Source organism: Python bivittatus, unplaced genomic scaffold (genome assembly GCF_059951505.1).
Source record: "Python bivittatus isolate LINGU-HERP-01145 unplaced genomic scaffold, Pbiv_v1 ctg000960_np1212, whole genome shotgun sequence".
Taxonomy (NCBI): domain Eukaryota; kingdom Metazoa; phylum Chordata; class Lepidosauria; order Squamata; family Pythonidae; genus Python; species Python bivittatus.
Genome location: NW_028277124.1, coordinates 5,234,699 through 5,253,881, shown reverse-complemented (window position 1 = coordinate 5,253,881; position 19,183 = coordinate 5,234,699). Strand labels below are relative to the sequence as shown.

The 19,183-nt window shown below is 40.0% G+C and overlaps 1 protein-coding gene across 2 annotated transcripts in view; it reads right to left on the bottom strand.

The window, feature by feature from the left end:
• The window catches only part of TENT4A (terminal nucleotidyltransferase 4A), a 36,988-nt gene extending 18,143 nt beyond the window's left edge, over positions 1-18,845 (bottom strand). For both annotated transcript variants that reach the window (XM_015889213.3, XM_088131373.1), the window contains exons 1-5: positions 17,815-18,845; positions 4,854-4,977; positions 4,683-4,729; positions 3,454-3,574; positions 1,063-1,170 (exon numbers count right to left, since the gene is read on the bottom strand). In XM_015889213.3, coding sequence (XP_015744699.2) covers positions 1,063-1,170; positions 3,454-3,574; positions 4,683-4,729; positions 4,854-4,977; positions 17,815-18,656 — 1,242 coding nt within the window. In that variant the 5' untranslated portion in view covers positions 18,657-18,845. The remainder of the gene's footprint in view (positions 1-1,062; positions 1,171-3,453; positions 3,575-4,682; positions 4,730-4,853; positions 4,978-17,814) is intronic.
• Between the last annotated feature and the right edge of the window lie 338 nt (positions 18,846-19,183).

The window sequence follows — 19,183 nt, the reverse complement described above, 5'->3', positions numbered from 1 at the left end:
AAGAGCTGGAACGCTAAGAGTAGAGGATTCTAGTTCATGTGAAAGCAACTGCACATAGAGCTAGATTCTTTGTTATAGCCACATGTGCTGTTAAATGCAAAAAGACATATTTCCATTTTTCCAATCCCATATTTTCCTAGGAGAGCAAGCCTAAGTAAGACTTCAGTCACAGTATTTGTCTGGATTCCAGGATGTGGAAAACAACTAGGAACACTTTGTATGAAACTCAATTTGACTGAGTAATTCTGATGAACTGCTTCCAGCAGTTACCAATCTATAGTCCTAGAATATATCTGAATGTACTCTGCTTTTCAACCTGGTTTGCTTCTCATGAGTCTCTTGATAATGTATCAAGGACTAGGACATGAGCATCTGAAGGATCAACAGCTATGCTTGAGCCATAGGCTCTTGTAGCCACAATTTCAAAAGCTTTATACAAATAGTACAAAGAGACGTCTGCCATAAATTCTGCTACTTTTGTCATCATGTTGATACTTTACCCAGGATTTACGGACTGGAGAAACTTTAGAGAGGGTTAATCATGCCAATTATTTTGACAGCTTGGAATTGGATGCAATAGGTCTGATAGAAAGCAAAGAAATCTCACAAAACCTGCACAACACATGCCATATAATTTCTCAGGATCCTGTACACTCTTTTGGTGCCACAAATTTAGGGCTTAAAATGTGGTTATCAAAACTTCAGCCAAGAAAATTTTAAGATGCCCATTATGTCTAAAGAAAGAGTCTAAAATGTTTGATTGCATTACTACATTTTATATTCGATCTGAATGTTCTATTTCCAAATATATAGCTAAAAATTCTGCAGAATATGAGCAAATGTGGGGAAGTATTTCAGAGAGTTCTTAAAGATATTTTCTAAAAGGATCATGAAGTATATAATCCATCAGTATCTGCTCTCTGATATTCCAGATGGCATTTAACATAGATATAAATAAAACAGCCCACAATCTGTTAACAATATTTTGCAATTTTCAAATTTCAGTTCTAAAAGCAGTACAAAGATCAAGACATATCAATTTTTTTGTTCTGCCTACTATACCTGCATGTAGTCTTTGATAAGTCGAGCTGCCTTCACACCAGTTTCTACATTAAAACTAATATCAACTTTCACCTCTGTTGCCTGGTCTGTAAGTTTAATTATTGGTACCTGCAAAAGTAGTAAAACCAATCATTCAGTGGACATCAATAATTAATATGACATTTGCAGTTAGTAATTATTGTTTTAAATCATTTAAAATATCCAATTCTTCTAGACAGCACATTTTACATTTGTTAACCCACAGCTAATATAAGATGTAATGTAAACATAAATCTAATTCATCCTTTTAACTAACTATTCAGGTATAGCTACCCATAAGATGGGCATTTATGGAATGATTGTTTGCCACTGAATAACTGTTTTTATTGTTTTGTTATAATAAATGTTATAAAACTCTTTTTATAACTCATTTATTGTTGTTGCTTTTTATTGTTATTATGTTTATATATTATAAATTTTGTACCATGGGTGTTTTTTTTATTACCTTGCATGTTATGTTGTGAACTGCCTTGAGTCTGGTAGGAGTTGGTGGTATACAAATTCAATAAATATGCACGTTAGTATTCCTTCATTCTCTCATACTAGTGTTGCAGATGCCAAGAGATCTTGCTAACTTAAATGTCTATTATGATCCTAATATGGTGGGTTCCATTATAGTATGCAGCCTCCATTACTTAACACTGTATACATATTACAAGATATGTCACTGCCAGTGGCAACTACTCATTTAACCTTTGTTGCCATTTCTTTAATATGGAAGAGTCACTGGCACTTTAAAAGAAGAAAAGAGTCACAGGCTCTTGTGCAGTGTTGAAAACAATGAAGTACTATTTCATAATGCAGACTGCATTATGAACTCATCTTGGCAAAGGTGATGAAGTCATTATTATCAAGCCATGAAAAAATTCTTAAGATTTAAATTGTATCTATTATTTACTAGATGGCCAAGAAGCAGTTGTTCCTATGTTTCTGCTCAGCTAAGATGGATACTACCTGCACCCCTTTCTAGAAAAGGCTACAGCAATCATTTACTTGGACTATTTTCTAGCATAACATGCTTGGGCATGCCTTCAAAAAGTGTTAGAAAACATTTTGCTTTCATTTACTTCAAATGTTCTAATCTGATCTAATTTTGCAGAGCACGTGATTCAACTGAAATTTCATTTGCACAGATTTCCAGTCCATTTCTGAACTAAATTTGAAAATGCTGATTGTTTCTTTAAAAGCCAAATAATTCAGAACTTAATAATCCAAAGAATAGTTTTTTTGTGCACAAGCCTATTGTTATTCACCTCTTGATAGGATAGTTTAATTCAGGATCCTACACCACTGAGATGTAATAGGTAAGAAGTAGAGGGAGAACTTTTTTCCTGTGGCAGCCAGGGTTCATGCCCTGCAAGATTTTCTTCCAGTAAATGCATTTTTGGTTATTGTCTCCAGTGTAATAGCAGGACCAGAGAGCCATCTGCTTATAGCAGCAAATCTAAAAAGGTTTCTTAAAATAAAACCAGAGATTTGGTATCTTGGGCATGGAATGTTCACAGATCTATTCACATCAATGGCATATACTTCCAAGTGCATTTAAGTTTAGGTTGTTAAACTCTATCTCATTTACAGCAATGTACTGGTCTAAAAACAGCATGTGTATCTGTTTACGTAGAATTCAAGTAACATACTGAAGCTCTGAAGTCTACTGATAATATCAGAGATTTAAAGCAAAAGGGAAATGTTACTTTTGCTCTCTTACTTGAGAGGAAAATGACACGTTAATAAAGGAAGAAGTGAAGCTGTACGGGTACAATAAAATAGAGGCAGCATGCAGACTAGATGCTTTAATGAAGTTTCGACCTATGCAAAAGAAGTTATGACTCACAAGCTAAAGACAGCTTAACATGTGCGAAGAGAAATCTTCAAATGTCAACACCAGCAAAGCTGGTCACATCATCTATCAGCGATGTTACCAGGACTTTAATTCAGGTTTAAAACGACAAATACAAAAGGACAACAGTGTCCAAAATGTGTTTCAAAATAAAGATTTATCACATATACAATTATTCAGCAAGCATTAAGAACTCAAAATGCACATTTTAAATATTAAGTAATCAATTCTAGGCATTCTTTGTCAGGCCAAATGTTCAAATGGTTTGAAAACAAATGAGATGAGTTAATTTACATCTAATGCCAACAAATAAGGAAGACAGGAAAACTGAAGGCAACTGGGAAGAATATTTTCACACACAATACACATTACAGTATTAAACTGCAGTTGGGGAAACTGGCAAAAACGCAATGTAAACAAGCAAACAGTGAACCAAAGTAAAAAATAAACATGGCTGATAATGTAACTTTCCCTCAATAACTTGTGAGGATAACTTGCTTTAAATTACTTACGGTAGCTTTGTCAAGTACTTTAATTGAATATGGCTCAGCCACGTTGTGTTTCCTTAGCGCTTGTTCTAGCTGCTGTAGAGGTGGGCTCTCCCATTTTCCAAAGACTACTAAATCAATATCACTATAGATATAAAACACAGCCAAAGTTTATTAGAAGCTTAGGCATTATACAATAGTTCTTTGAAAAGCAGGCAAATAACATAATTTTAAAAAGATAGTTCAGAACCTATTAATACATACAAAGTATCTCTCTGAATTATCAAAGCAGCCAAGTCTTTTGTAAAGCTTGTAAGCTGCTTCAGAAGCTGTCTTCAGCTGTATCTACATGCAGATCAACAATGCTTTAACAATTGGAAGACTGATGCTTTGGTAACACTAATGTATGTTGCAAAACACCTCTTTCTAATGGCTTGTACAGTCCATATACACTACCTCATCTATTTAACAATGCTTAATCCAATGCTTGCTGGTTATTCATTCCAAATCAGAATTTTAATAGTGTAATCTATGCAGTAGCCTTTCTCAACGTGTTGTTCTTTAGTCACATGGGACTATAATTTCCTCATTTCCCAGACATTTGGGTTGTTAGGAGTCCTATTCCAATGTATCTGGAGGGCACAAGGCTGGGGAAGGCAGATATAGAGGTTAATACGTTGCAAAATCATTACCTCAGAGCCTCAGCCTAAAACAAACATCCACAAGAGCTAATACTGATATTTCTGTTTTTAAAAAATAAAGTTTAATTTAGAAGTTCTTTCATATCTGAGTTAATTGTTCATAGTTTTTTTGTATCCGAAAGTTGTAGAAAAATATTAATGTTCTATAGGTTCACACTATTGTACAAAATATGGTAAATTAGAAATGCTAGCATATCTAGAGATACAATACTCTAATACGTTGAACAATTTAACAGATTTTTCAGGTTTGCAGCTAAACCTGAAGAATCAATACTTAGTTAATATTAAACCAGGGTTAAATAAGACGTCTTCAGCTATGCCAATTTTAAAGAGATATTAAAAAGATACAATATTGCAATAACCGTAAGTTAATGTAAATGCAATAATTGCCTTCTTTCTTCTCTGTGTTTTATTGCTGTTCAATTTCCCTCCTTTTCCTGTATTGATAATTGGTAATATGCATCTCAATTTTTGTAAGGTGCCATGTATCCCTTTCACTACTGTTACATAATATTAGAACCAACAGTATTAGTAAAAAATTGCAGGACTCACCTTGTTGGCAGATAAAGCCCTGTACTAAAACTTCCAAATATCTGAACCTGGAAAAGAAAAGTATCTGTGTTGAATTAATTCCTAGAAATGTCTAAAATTAAAAATTAAAAACATGTGGGATCAAAATTAAATTAAAATGGAGCACAGAATACCAACTTGAGGTAAACTTACATCAGCTGTAGGCCAAAGATCTTTGATGACAGTTTCTATTCTTTTCACAACTTCTCGTCTCATAACTGCTTCTTCCGGACACGGGGACATAAAGTCATAAAAATCAATTATTTCTTCATGGAGCCTACAGGAAGAATAAAAAAGTCAATAGCAGCAGAAAGAGAACCAAATGAGCTAATCTGTTGGTGACTGTGGATGATAATCTGGATTTCCAAGTAAAACATTTCAATTCTAGTTTCACAATTATTCTAGGATTCAATTTCCAAACATATTTTTCTAGAAGTTTAACAATAAAAGGATTATAAAGAATCTTAAGTACCAATTTTTTTCTACAGTACTGACATAACATACTAAAACATAATCAAGCCTAAGATTTCCATATTTTGTCTCACACAAGCAATATTTCTCTTCACTCACATGTAGCTCATTTAATCATAACAATTCCTGTAACTCTAATTTCTACTACACAGAATGCTACAGAATCCTAAACATAACTTACTAACAGGTACCATTGATTTACTGAAATTTGCTTCTGAGTAGCATACTTAATTGTTGTATGCCACCCAGAGTCACTTTATGTGAGATGGGCGGCTATATAAATACGATAAATAAATAAAATAAAAATAAATACTTGAGATCACCTTACATATATGCTCAGAAGTATCTGTCCATGTTATTCATCCATCAATCTCCATCATCATAGTTATTATTATAATTATTTAAATTTATATCCCACCTTTTTGTTCAGGAGCATAAAGCAGTGAACATAGTGGCCTCTCCTCCCATTGTTTTTCCCACAATAACCATCTGTGAGATAGGATGGGCTGAAAGAGACTGACTGGTACAAAGTCACCCAGTAGCTTCTACGGACAAGGATAGAATAGAATCTGGGTCTCCCTAGTGTTGTATAGTGTAGAGAATCCTTTCGTTTTCTTTGTATTTCTTGGTAAACCCACACAAACTAAGCTACATAAAAGATAAATTAAATTTACACATGGAACCTGCAAAACATTTAAAGTGTGGAACAGTAGTTGGACTTACTGTGAAGTACCTTTTTGATCACCAGAAGATGGACCCAACCGAAAAAAGGTTAACTCCACCTCATGTAGCTAGAAGGCGGGGCTTAAGACTTCTTCCTGTTCCATGGAGGAAAACCCCTCCCTTCAGTTGTGTGTACTGACTTCAACTGTGTGTGGTTCAACTCTTCCTTTATCATGTATTCCACTTGTAACTGGTAAGATACATGGGAATGGAAGAACAACATATTACAGTCAGCATAGTGCAGTAAAGTCGTTCACATCTTGCTACTTGGATACTCCCTTAATCTACTTCCTCTCCTAAATATGGTTCATCTTTCTGTGACCAGTAAGGTACTCCACAGTAAGTTCAATTGACCTTGGTCACCAGAAATTGAGCAGGCAGAAAAAGGGAGATACTTCAACAGTATTTCCAAGGTGGAAGAGTTTATATAATTCTTTGTGACCAGTGCAGCTAAATCTGGATCTGAGGAGGGGAATTCATCTATTTTTGAATTGTTTTTAAAGATAGGTGGCTCTGTCCCACACTAATTTCTATTAACTGTCCTTCTGCATTAAGCCTGCTAACATAATTGCTCCTTGCAGAGCTGAGACACAGGAAGGGAGCAGTGTTTTGCTGGCTGAAAAGACCAGAACAGGACATTTTCCCACTGTTAACTGTGGAGAGGAAAATAAATTTCCATTGCTACCTTGTATGTAAGAGACAAATTATCAGCCTTTCATGCTTCTACAGCACTGTAATGTACATTGTGTGTTAGATCCTAACAGCCTGAGCTCATCTACCTTGAATCAATAAGTTGGAAAACTTATTGTGCTCAATGAAATTAGGTACTTCACTTTAGGCATGAAGCAGGGATATGGACAAGAAACCTTGTCCTAGCGGAACATGTATAACCTCCCACCAACTGAGAGCATTCCATCTCCCATCCCTCCAAGCTGAGATTAGGGCTACTAAAAGCAAACTTAAGAAAGTTAGTGGGGTTTTGTCTAATGAGTTTGAGGGAAAATTAAGAATTTGAATACTGTACCAATGATGAGTACAATGTAGTAAATGGTGGATCGCTGAGGATGACAGAAATGCATCCCTAAGCAATTCATTAACATGAAGGTCTGAAGGAGGTGCTATTTGTTTGTTCCACACAGTTGAGTCTAAGCAGCTGTCTGCATCTGCAGTCTGATAGTTGCAAGCCCTCTCTCCAACTCTTCCTACAGAAAGTCCAATAATTCAGGGACCTCTGTTGTCAATGCCAAAGATTTCTGTCTTTTGCATCATCATTCAAAGGTGTACCAAACCAACTAACAGAACATGGCCCTGAGACCAAGCTGGTCTCCACTGCTGAACCTGAGGAATCCAGGTTCAGGCTTGCTTCGTTAAATTTTCAGGTGCCTAGCTATTGCTACTCTGAATTTCAGTACAATACCAGAACGTGAGATAGGATGTCTGAACATTTCATGAAGTGCTATAAAGTTTCCTCTCTCATCTCCTTTAGAAGAGAGAAACAGGGCCTCCTGGTCCAGAATGGCTTGACTAGAATTATCCATACTGTGAACAGCTTATTTTCTATGGCACCTTGGGTAGCACTGTATAAGTCATGAGTTGTCCTTTCACCTATGGTACCATCAGAGCATTGATCTCCTCAGTTCTATTGTCTTGAAATTGAGAGAAGCAGCATTTCACCTGCCTATTGTCTGCTGTCACAAACAAGTCAATATAGAGGCATCCCCATATTCTTGAGAAATCCTGCAGATGTCAGACACATTTTCCCTTTCCTCCGCTCTAGTTTGTTGATCAACACTGTTGACTTGTAATGGAAAAATGATCCACTACAAGTCCTGACCTACTTTGGAAGTGTGCTCCCCATCACCTTAGATTATATTTGGTCATCTGGTTCCTGATCAGATCTGACTGGCATTCCCTCTGCCAAGCTGTCTGGGACTACTATGGCCCTACTAATGCAGGGATTGGATTACCTTGCTTGGCACTGTTATATGCAACTGGGTTCAGCTGGTAATCTGATTCTGAAATATGAGAGGGGGCCACTATGGAGCTCTGCAGCATGGCAGGCACATGGGACCAAGTCCAGTGCTGCAATCATCTTACTCTGTAACCTTGCCAGCTTCATAAGTGTTGACCTTCTGCATACTAACATTTCTTTCCTGGATTCAGAGTGCATTCAACATATAAATGTGGACACCTGTGTTCTTAAATGGGCCAGAAGAGCTACCATTACTTTGATGAATACACTGGGTGACTGTGCCAGCCTGAAAATGGATACTCTGAACTGAAACAGAGTGCTCTTGTATGCAACCTGTGAAACCACAAGTAGGAGGTTCTGACTGAGATCTTTAGGTAAGCCTCTGACAAACCCATCAGTATCTCAATTTAATTGTTGTACGCCGCTCAGAGTCACCTTGTGTGAGATGGGCAGCTATATAAATATGATTGATTGACTGACTGACTGATAAATAAATCTCCATTTTAAAAATTTCAATGCCTGACAAGATTATTCTAGGACCCAAAGTTAAGGATGGCTCTCCAATATCTATTATTCTTCAGCAGCGTAAAAAAACATGATAAAGACATTTGAGGTATGCAATTTGTCATGAGATGTTCTTGGAGAAAATATCTTTTGGTTTTGGTATGTGTTATGTTCATTCATATGAACTCTATTGCATATTCTGGCTGGGCACTAACACTCATTTGGTCTGACAGGTGTGCCAAAATTTCTGCAGCTGAATGACCCCTTGGGAATAATAGCATCATGCTGAAGAGCATTTTCCTTGGTCTTTACCATTTTTAGCAACGGGTGCTTTGTTGAGTCTGAGAGCCCAAGCATGTGTTTCCTTGTCTATTTCCTATCCAAAAGAAGGTAGAGGCTTCAATCTTTGATATGAAAACAAGTTGCAGGACATCTATCTGCTTTCCTCCTTCCTCAGAACTATAAGCAAGGATTTCTTCCTATCTGACTGCCTCTTTGAGCAGCTTCTTCCCCAAGCTGGCTTTCAATTGGTCATCTATCTGCCAATCTCTGAGCCATAGGTCCACTGTTCCAACACTTCTAATACTAACAGTAGGCAATCCATAAAGAGATCTGTTATGAATTTTGCTGTGGAGTCCTTGGTGTTCTCTGAGCTTGGTTGCTTGCTTGCAGACATTTCATTACCCAACTAGGTAACATCATCAGAGTGAGTGAGTCTTTGGAAAGCCTTCAGAAAGTGCAGTTTCCCCAAGACTGCACAGCTTTCCAAAGGCTGAGAGAGCCACATATAGGAAATGTTCACTGGAGAAGCTAGGTCTGAAAAGGAGACAACAAAAGCAGCGAGGCACTTCTGCTTCTACCATGGTGTCTAGAGGCAAAAGGCTGGTGTGGGGAACTGGGAGAGAAGGCAACTGGGAGAATGAATGCTTGTGGGTAGCTGATGTTTCCGGGGTGGCTGTGGCTTCACACTGCGCCTCAGGGGCTTCTTGCAGCCCCAGAGCTGCAGCATGGCAAGCAGCCCCAGAGCTGCACAATTCTGGGGCTGCTTGCTGCCTCACAAGGCAGGGTGCAGGGCGGCCAAAAGGGCAGAAATGGGGGGCAAGATAGATGGGTGGAGTTCTAGCACCTCTATGATTGTAAGTGCAGACAGGCTGCCAAGCGCCTGAATTTTGATCACATGACTGCAGGGGCATTACAGTGGCCATAACTTTGGAGACTAGTTGTAAGTCCATTTTTTCAGCACCACTGTAACTTCAAACAGTCGCTGAACGTATGGACATAGGTCGAGCCTACCTGTAAGGATGAACGGGGCTCGCTAGTTGGGGTTCTGGAAATGAAAGTTGATAGGTCTTTATGAGCAAAGTTAGGGGGGGTCTCCCACCATTGTTTAGAGTCACTTACAATTCTGTTCTTGGAAAAGGATGATAGGGCTTGGGCTCCTATATCTTGTACAAGTAGCCAGGGCCTAACCAAAATGTATCCCTACTTTCTAGTTCCTGAGCCTTCATGCTGGACATGAAGACCAATTCAGGCCTTCCCCAATCTCTTACGCTTTGCATGGATAGCTAGGGCCCAGATGAAACTTATCCCCACTCCTAAATTCTAAAGCTGCCATCCTGGCATCATTAGGCCAACTTGGGCCTCCTTCTCTCAGGGCTGTTCACCCCTTTACATATCTCTATATTCAGCATCCTCTGGCTCTTTTGCTTCCATCCTGTTGGTAGAATAAAGGAAGATTAGGCAGGTTTGCTCCCACTGAGGCTTTGGGTGATAGGGTGCTACCACACCACTCTATCCAAGAGTGGAATTCTGAAACATTGCCACTGTTGGCATCTCCTGATGCCTTGTTCTAGAAGTCACTGGCCCTAATACCTCCTCTGTTGTCTAGCCTAGCAGTGACTGGCTAGGGAGAAGGCTGATTACGGGGCAACCGGGCTCTTTGCTGGCACTTCTTCCCTACCAACACAGGGGAGGAGATTCTTCTAGGCTGCTATAGGATTAATGCAGTTGGCATCATATGGTGCCCTGTCCAATGAAGCTGGGGAAAAGACTTCTGAACAGCCTTCAGTCCTCCTCCATCACAAGTAGGCTCAAATCTGGTGCCACTGCTTGCCTCTTCTGCCTCCGGAGGCCTGATCTGATTCTTCCCCTGAACTTAACTCATCCCCTAGGCAACTTTCCTGGCCTCTTGTGGCCTTCTCAATTGCTGCCTCCTGCTGTCACACCTATCAACATAGGTATGCATAGTTTCTCAAAGGTGCTTTTATAGAGCAAGAGAGCCCTCCCTCTTCTTTATTCTCAGCTTCTGAGATGGAGCTGATGGAAAGTCATTTTTTTGTTTAGAAGGCAGAACACAAGACTAAAGGGAGAGGGCTTCCACCATGAGACAGGAGGCTTGCTTTTCTAGCTAGTGGAGGTGGAGTTAATGATTTCCTGAGAATTCCATTTTCAGCAACCAAGAAAATTTCCACTCAGTGTTCTAACCAACTTCTTCTTGAATGCTGTCCAATTCCCCATACACAGTTTTTAATGGATATAAAAAAGCTAGAACATAAAACTTAATATCCGTGGACAAAAACATCTATGAAAAAAACTATGATGGTTACCCATTTTCTAAGAAAACAGCTTGCATGTAGATAGTAAAATATACAAACTGAATGGGATATAAACACTTTGGTGAATTATGGTAAGCAAACAGCCATTAAGGAAGTTAGCATTAAGTATTGGTGTTACTGAAATTTTTTCAACTAAATATCTCAGTATGGTGCACCAAGAATATACTTTGGAAAGGTAGCAGCACTATGTTGAACTAACAATATATTTTATTTATAAATCTGTTAATAACAGTGGTTTGCACTGGCAATCAATAAGCATCTAGGCCTCAGATAAAATATGAGATAGCTACTTTAGCAAATTAATTATAGACTTGGGATATCACATTCAGATTTGAGTTATATGTCCAAAGAGGAATCATACAATACAGTAATTTGCCTGGTGGATTCACTTTCAAGGGCATCAATTTTCATGAGCATGAGGAATATGGTTGGTACTACCAATACATTTATTTACTAGTTATGAATGCACAGTTAAATGCAAATGCTTGCAAATACATATTGGTGACATTCCTGCTTTGTGCGTAAGAAAACATACACCTACCCATCCAAATATATGATCCCCACTAATTGGCTGTAAGCTTTATGACTTAACCCAATACATTTGTTTATCACAGCAACTGATTATCACCTTCTTAGGGAAGATGCTTTAGGAGATAATGGCTGTGCGTGTTCAGAACATTCTTGGGAAAGTATTTCCTGGGTTCAAGTCTGGTCATAGCATTGAGTCAGTCTTAACTGGCCTGATAGGTGGCTGCTGAACTCCAGTATTTTACTGTATTGCTTTATAGAAGTTTATTTTACTGCTTGTAGTTTATATCAAATTGTTTTTAAGGCACACTGTTTTACTGTGCATTGTTAATGTACATTTCTCTTGGCCTTTTCAGGAAAGTGATATAATGTAAAACAGTAATTTGAGAGAAGATGTTCTTGATATAGGTGCTCTGATTATGGAATCCCTTTCCTACCCTAGTTATATTAGGTGCTGAACCTAGATTATTCAGTCAACTAAAATTTATTTTAATGCTTTTGGCTGCACTTAAGTCATTGTCTCTTTTAATAGAGTTTGACTGCTATCTGTGATGGAATGGAATTATGAAGGCCAGGCTCAGGGAGATAAGCGTTTTCTTAGTTCACCGAAAGAGCATGGGAACTACAAGAGGATGAGGCTGGCACCTCCCTGAGGAATTCAGTGTTGTGGCTGGCTGGCTGGCTGGCTGGCTGGCTGGCTTGGGAGCTGGGGTTTGAGTCTGGGAAGATTGATGTCAGGTTTAGCCCAAGGAACTCCAAGAGACAATGCAAAATCAGTTCAGCTATGTTTATTAGCTACAACCTCTAGCAAGAATCTTCCCAAACTCAAACCCCAGCTCTCAAGCCAGCCAGCCAAAACACCGTGAATTCCTCAGGGAGGTGCCAGCCTCATCCTCTTGTAGTTCCCACGCTCTTTCGGTGAACTAAGAAAATGCTTATCTCCCTGAGCCTGGCCTTCATAATTCCATTCCATCACACTATCATGGGCCTGTTTAGAATTATAACTTTTTGAAACAGCGTTTAGTTCTAAAAATTTCATATTGTATGGGTTATTAGTTCTGTTTTACTGTAATATCTTTGCTTTATTTTAATAAGATTTTTACAAATACATAATAATTAATTACATGATGGATTATTAAAGTTGAGGGTATGGGCTATGAGGTTTTAAAAAAAACCTCTGCACTATATAGAATTATTTCAGAAGGAAACAAAAAGTTAAATGAAAACTTTCTATCTCTTCTTTTCCACTCTAAAAGTAATAAAAAATAGTTTCTGTGCTAGATGGTTTTTAACACCATATAGCATAACAGAAATATTTGCAAGTGTAAAAAATAGTATCCTTATTCTGTTCTTTCTTGCCCCCTTTTTCCAGGATTCTGCTGTAAGATACAGTAATACCTCGGTTCACGAACGCTTGTGTTCACGAACAATTCGGCTCGCGAACAGCAGTGTTCGCAAATTTTTGCTTCCATTCGTGAACTCCGCATCGGGTGACGAACACAACCCATGGCCATCTTCCCTGCTCTGACATGTGGTCGTGGCTTCCTCTAGGTGAGATTGCGGTCGCAGACAGACACTTGCTGTGAAGCTTTTTGGTGTCACCTCAAACAAGGTTAGTGTTCTCTCTTCATACTATACTGTACTGTACTTTGTTTCATATTTTTGTGGTTAAAAAAAATACATATGGTTCAGAACAGATTAACCTTATTTACATTGAACCTTATGGGGAAATTTGATTCGGGTCGCAACCAATTCGGGTTGCGACCAGAATCGTGGAACGAATTAAGTTCGTGAACTGAGGTACCACTGTAAATGGATCTTTGGAGCACACACTTTTTGATACATTACAATATCTGATTGCAGATCCCAATTGTTATTACAGTACTGTAATGAGTAGTCAATTGTGTTTGCTACTATCGGACTGCTATCACCATCTGTGAATGTAACAAATTCCAGACTTAAATAAACTTTCTCCATTCATTTCTGAGCATGAAGGGGGAAAAAGCAATATAGTTTGATGTTATACTGTCAAAATAGTTGGAAACCCTTGGGAACTTATAAACAAACCACAAGCACAGGCTTATCTTACACTTTAGGGAGAGTCTTTGACAATTTAGCTAATCAATTCTGGCAAAATGTATACTTAACTGACTGCAGGCTTTATACTAGACTATTATTTTATTAAACTTGTATGCCACTGACTCTTAATGACTCTGTTCTGGACCTGAGGGAATTTTAAGTGAGCTGATGGTGAAAATGCATGAAAACCCCTCATTTAAAGCTATCTTTCACTAACTAATTAACAGTAAGCTGCTTAAAAAATAGTTCATATAATTTATTAGGGTAAAGTGACATTTGTCTTTCAACCCCCACTCCCATGTCTAGGGCTGAGAGTCTGTGACTGGCCCAGACATCCAGCCAGCTTCTGTGCCCAAGAGAGGACTAGAATCTGGGTCTCTCTGGCTCCTAGTCCAGCATCTTAACCACATCACACTGGCTCTTATAAGTATACTGTATGCAGTAATAGAAATAATAATAGTTTTGAGATAATTATCACTAGGATATTTACAATTTCTAGGTAATAGGAGAAAATAAACCATACATGGTCAAGCATAATTCAAATCTAAAAATAAAGCAATAATTTACCTGATTACAAGTCAAATCAAACCAAACAAAAAACATTCCATCCCAGACATTATTTTTTCCCTTACTTTTAGCAAACACACAGAGCAGTACTATTTTAAAAAATTAAGCTGAAGAACTTGGATATATTTTATGGCAATTTAGCTTTCAGTGCTTTTGATTACTTTGAAAGTGTCAAATAATACCTAACCATTAAAAGTTAATGTGGCCCATCATTATAATGAAGCCAGGAAGGAAAGAGCTATTTATAAACATTGCAGGCAAGATTATGCTAACAATGCCACAAGAATCAAGAAATACTTGGTAACACTAAGAAACAGTCCTGAAACAATATAATAAAAGCAACATACAGAAAGTTAAGACAGTAATATTCCAGAATGTTAGCTGAACAATTTGTTAGGATTAATATTTTCTGAGATGGTCTTCTACTATTTCAATGTATTAGCTGTCTGTATATGGCTTGCTATCTTTTTCAAGATAGTTTTCAAATATTACTGTATGTTTATTTTTACTGCACTATTAGGGCATATTACTTTTAAAAATTAAAAATATTAAACACAAAACTATTAAATGCAAAAAGCCCACTAAATTGTACTAAAGCATCTGCCTCCTTGTATATGGTAGAAGACACACTAAAGTTCTTAAGCAATCTAACAGTAGATTCTAGTAAAATGAAGAATATTCAGTTCAGCTGAAACAAAAAGATGAAGAGGCAAGCATATGAAAGCACCACCACTCTATTTTATATTTCATAGTGACTTGCTTCTAGAGAATCAGTCACAAGCACTGTCAATCTGGTGAACTCCGACTATATGGACTGTGACAACACCATCTTTTTGGGAAAAAATATGGTTCAAGTAGTTTTGCGTAAGAATGGATACTATCTTAAACAGAATTAAGTAATGCAAGTGATTTTATAGATAGTGACAGTAAAACTGGTAGAGTTCCAATTACTTCTAGTGTTGAAATGGATGCCTGGAAAACATGGCAAATTCTTTTAAGCATATTAAAATCAATTCAAGAGAAAAACATGCTGTTGCATGTAAATTTTGAGAAGTTATTATTTTGTTTGAAACAATATTGAATGCAGTATTCTAATCAAATGTGATACTACAGGTAGTCCTCCATTAACCATCATTCATTCAGTGACCCTTTGACGTTATGACAGCACTGAACAAGGAGACTTAAGGCCGGTCCTTGAAGTTGTTGCCATTACAGCTTCCCTGCAGTCATGTGATCACCACTCGAATGCTTGGCAACCAGCTCACAATTACAATGATTGTAGGGTCCCATGGTTACACAATCAACATTTGCAACCTTCACTGCAGCTTCTGACAAACAAAATCAATGGGGAAGCCAGTAGGAGGACGCAAATGGTGATCAAGTGATGTTGTGCTTAACAACTGCATGGGATTCACTTAATGACTGCAACTGCCATCATAAGTCGGCACAGTCATGTGATGTCGCACTTTATGACCACATCACTTAGCAATGGAGTTTCTAATCCAGTCGTTAATTGAGGACTACCTGTACTCTTCGTTCCTCTAGGCTGATTATAGATTTTTATTAAATTTGTATACCTGCCAACTCCGAACAACTCCAGATGGCTAACAAGTAAAAGCATTAAAAACAAGAAAAAATGCAATAAGAGACAAAAATAAAATAAAAGATGGCAAAGAGGACAAGAACCATACAGAATGAAAAAGAAACAAACCCACACAATCCAAGGGGGTTCCAATCACCCTCACCGAAGACATGGGCAAAGAGTCAGGTCTTTGAAACACCAGCAGGATGGTGTTGGAGGAAAGTGGTCTAGCCCAAGTCCCCTGTATTGTGGGTGCCTAATGGCTCCACTCTTTCCCCATTTTTATTTAAAATTTACACAAACCCACTGGGGGAGGTAATCTATCATCATGGAGTACTGTCTCATCATTATCTTGATACTCAATTGTGTAACTCTGCTCTTGGCCCACCAAACATTTGTCAGGGTTTTGGCCCAGTGCCTGGAGGTTGTAGGTTCCTGGATGGGGAAGAACAGGCTTCGGCTCAACCCTAGCAAGGCAGGTGGCTATGGGCCCCCAATTCTAGAAGCGGAGATCTTCCATCTTTGGGCCAGGGGAGGGGTTACACTTCCCCATTTAAAACTGCATGTAATTTGGGGGTTCTTCTGGACTCACATAGCAGGTAGCAGCAGCTGCGGCCAGGAGGGCCTTCATACAACTTTGTCTTGCGTACAATTGCATCATTCCTGATTTGGGAAGTTCTGTTCGTGGTCATTCATATTTTAGTCACTGCCCAATTAGACAACTACAAATGCACTCTACATGGAGCTGCCCTTGTAAACCATCCAGAAGCTACAACTGCTCCACAATGAAGCAACACAGGTACACGTGGGTGCACCTTGGTACAGCCACTTAACTGCTCTAGCTCCCATTAGGCTTCTGGGTTCAATGAAAGTTACTGGTAATCACCTATAATGCTCTACATGGCACAGGGGACTGGGTTATCTGCAGGATATCCTTTCTCTGATTGTTTTTTCCTGTCCCACATGTTCTAATAGGATGGGCTCACTTCAGGTTCCTTCCCTGAGGCACCTGATGGAGCATAAGAGGTGTGTCTTTCCCACTGCAGCACCTACCCTCTGTAATGATCTTCTTTCCTCCAACATATGTTTGATCCCAACTCTGCTGGCTTTTAGAAAGGCATTAAAAATTTGGTTTTCTTGTATGTTGGGGGTAGGGTAATAGAAGATCCTATCTATAGTTGGAATTTTAATTGTATCTGAATTTCTGCTTTTTTTAAATTGATGTTTGCCACACAGAATTGCATCTGTGCAAGCTGGGCTGCCACATGAACTTCTTAAATAAATAACAAATATATCAATCTGAGTTTTTATGATTACACTCACAGAAGTAGCACAAACTATTTATTTGGTTTTGTTTAAATGTAACAATAATAATGAATAATAATAATTCAAGTATGCTTTGGATCACACTCCAATGAGGGCATTGTGTATTTTGCTTTTCACCCATACTGAATTTTCTAATTCAAAAACTTTCAAAAGCCCATTTCACTACCTAGTATACTTAAAAAGTGTCTTAGCCATTACACTTAAAATATATGTGAAAAACATTATTCCTGAATACAGGTTTCAAGGAAAAGCAATACCTCGTTTATATTTTACTTGAAAAAGCCACCACTGATTTTAACCATTTTAGGCCTCATATTAAGTATGCATATAAGAATTTCATATGCATTCTGAATAGAATCTTGAATTGAGAAGTATAATGGATTGAGTCAACCTCTTCCTGGCTTCACCAGCTGCTCAAATTATCCCTCCAGAAGTATTTCCCCATCATATTGCAAACTAGTATTTACCCATAGGACAAACAGCAGCTTGGGGAGCCATTTAGATACTGTAAGGGGAACAACCCATGGAGAAAGACTAGCTCTCTCTCTACCACAACCCCCACTGTTCCAATGCAAAATGAGCCTTCACACCTGCATTTCACTGAAGAAAGCCCATTCTCCTATTTCTCTGACCACATCTAATTTGACTGTCCACCTAGTTCCAAAAATGATAGCACTGATGGGGCAACTGGAATGCCAAAAGGTTAATGCATACAGCACGCGCAGGTTACAAAAACCCGATACTCACCCTTGTATGCCTGAGCTATACTGCCTGCTTTTCCAAGGCGTGCCTAGAGCAAGGTTGCACCCGGGCTGCGCTGGAGAGCAGGGGCTGCTTTCGCCGGCGAGGGCGGTCCCTTTGCGGACGATACCGACACAGCCGCCAGAGAGTAGATAGTTCATCCCATACGTGCTGGCCTTGTTCTCCCGTTTCCTGCGCCCCGGGTGGTACTGATGGTGGTGGTGGTGGTAGTAATGGTGATGGGGAGAGGGGGCGGCAACGGCCACGCCGGAGGCCCGCGGGCCTTGCCCTCCTCCTTCCTCCTCCAGCTCTCCTTGCTTCACTGGATTCGCTTCAGCGGCGCCTGCCAAGATTTTGCAAGAGGCCGGCGGCGGTGGCCCAGGTCCGGCCCGGACGCAGGACGGCGAGGAGAAAGGGCCACCACCGGGACTGTCAGCGCCAGACTCCGCCGAGGAGGACGAGGACGAGAGGGACGACGACGCCGAGGGGGACTTCTGTAGGAGCAGCAGGCGCGGCGCCCGCCTTTCCGCGCTCTGGGCAGGGAGAAGGCGCAGGGCAGCCGGCTTGGAGATCAGCTGCGGAGACGACAGGGCCCCTCCAGCAGCGACGGCGGCCTCGGAGCAGGGCGGCTGAGGCGCCGCCGCCGTGCTAAACCGGCAGAAGGAGTAACGGGTGGCGGCCGTCGGCGGGAAGGCAGGCGAAGACGACGAGGACGGAGAGGAGGAGGACGACGACGACGACGACGACCCGCCGCCGGTCCGGCCCTGCGAGGTCTCCCAGATCTGCATCCAGAGCGCATTGGCGGGGCCTTTCTGCTCGGGCTGGATCCAGGCTACGCGGGGATCCATCCATCCGGCCCTCCCTTCCAGCCGGTTCCGACGGCCCGTCAGACACGCGCCTGTAGGAGGAGGAAGGGGAGGAGGGGCGGCGGCAACGGCATCTGAGGCGGGGCGCTCCGGCTGGAGGAAAAGGCAGAAAACGGAGGAGGCGCCGATGACCAGGACCTCGCGCAACCGCTCGCTGCCCCCTCCCTAAAAATCAACTCTGCGCCTGCGCAGTGGCAGCCTTTCAGGAGTGCAGCTCTCCTCATTATCTGTGATTAAAGAGAAAGCACTCAAAGGCGCGCGTTGAGGGTGACGGTCCGATTGCTGGGAAACGAAATTCCCTGGCTTCTTGGATGCTTTTTTTTTTCCTCCTGGGGGCGAAAGCGTCTGTAAAGCAACATTAAAACAGTTTAATGGTCAAAGCAGCTGTTTTTTGCCTGAATGATCGGAAAGTATTAGAAAAGAGAGCAATGCGAGTTTTTTAAAACTCAGGCCTCTCTTTATTAATGAAAACATCGGTAAACTGTAAAACGTGGTCAGAACATCCCAAT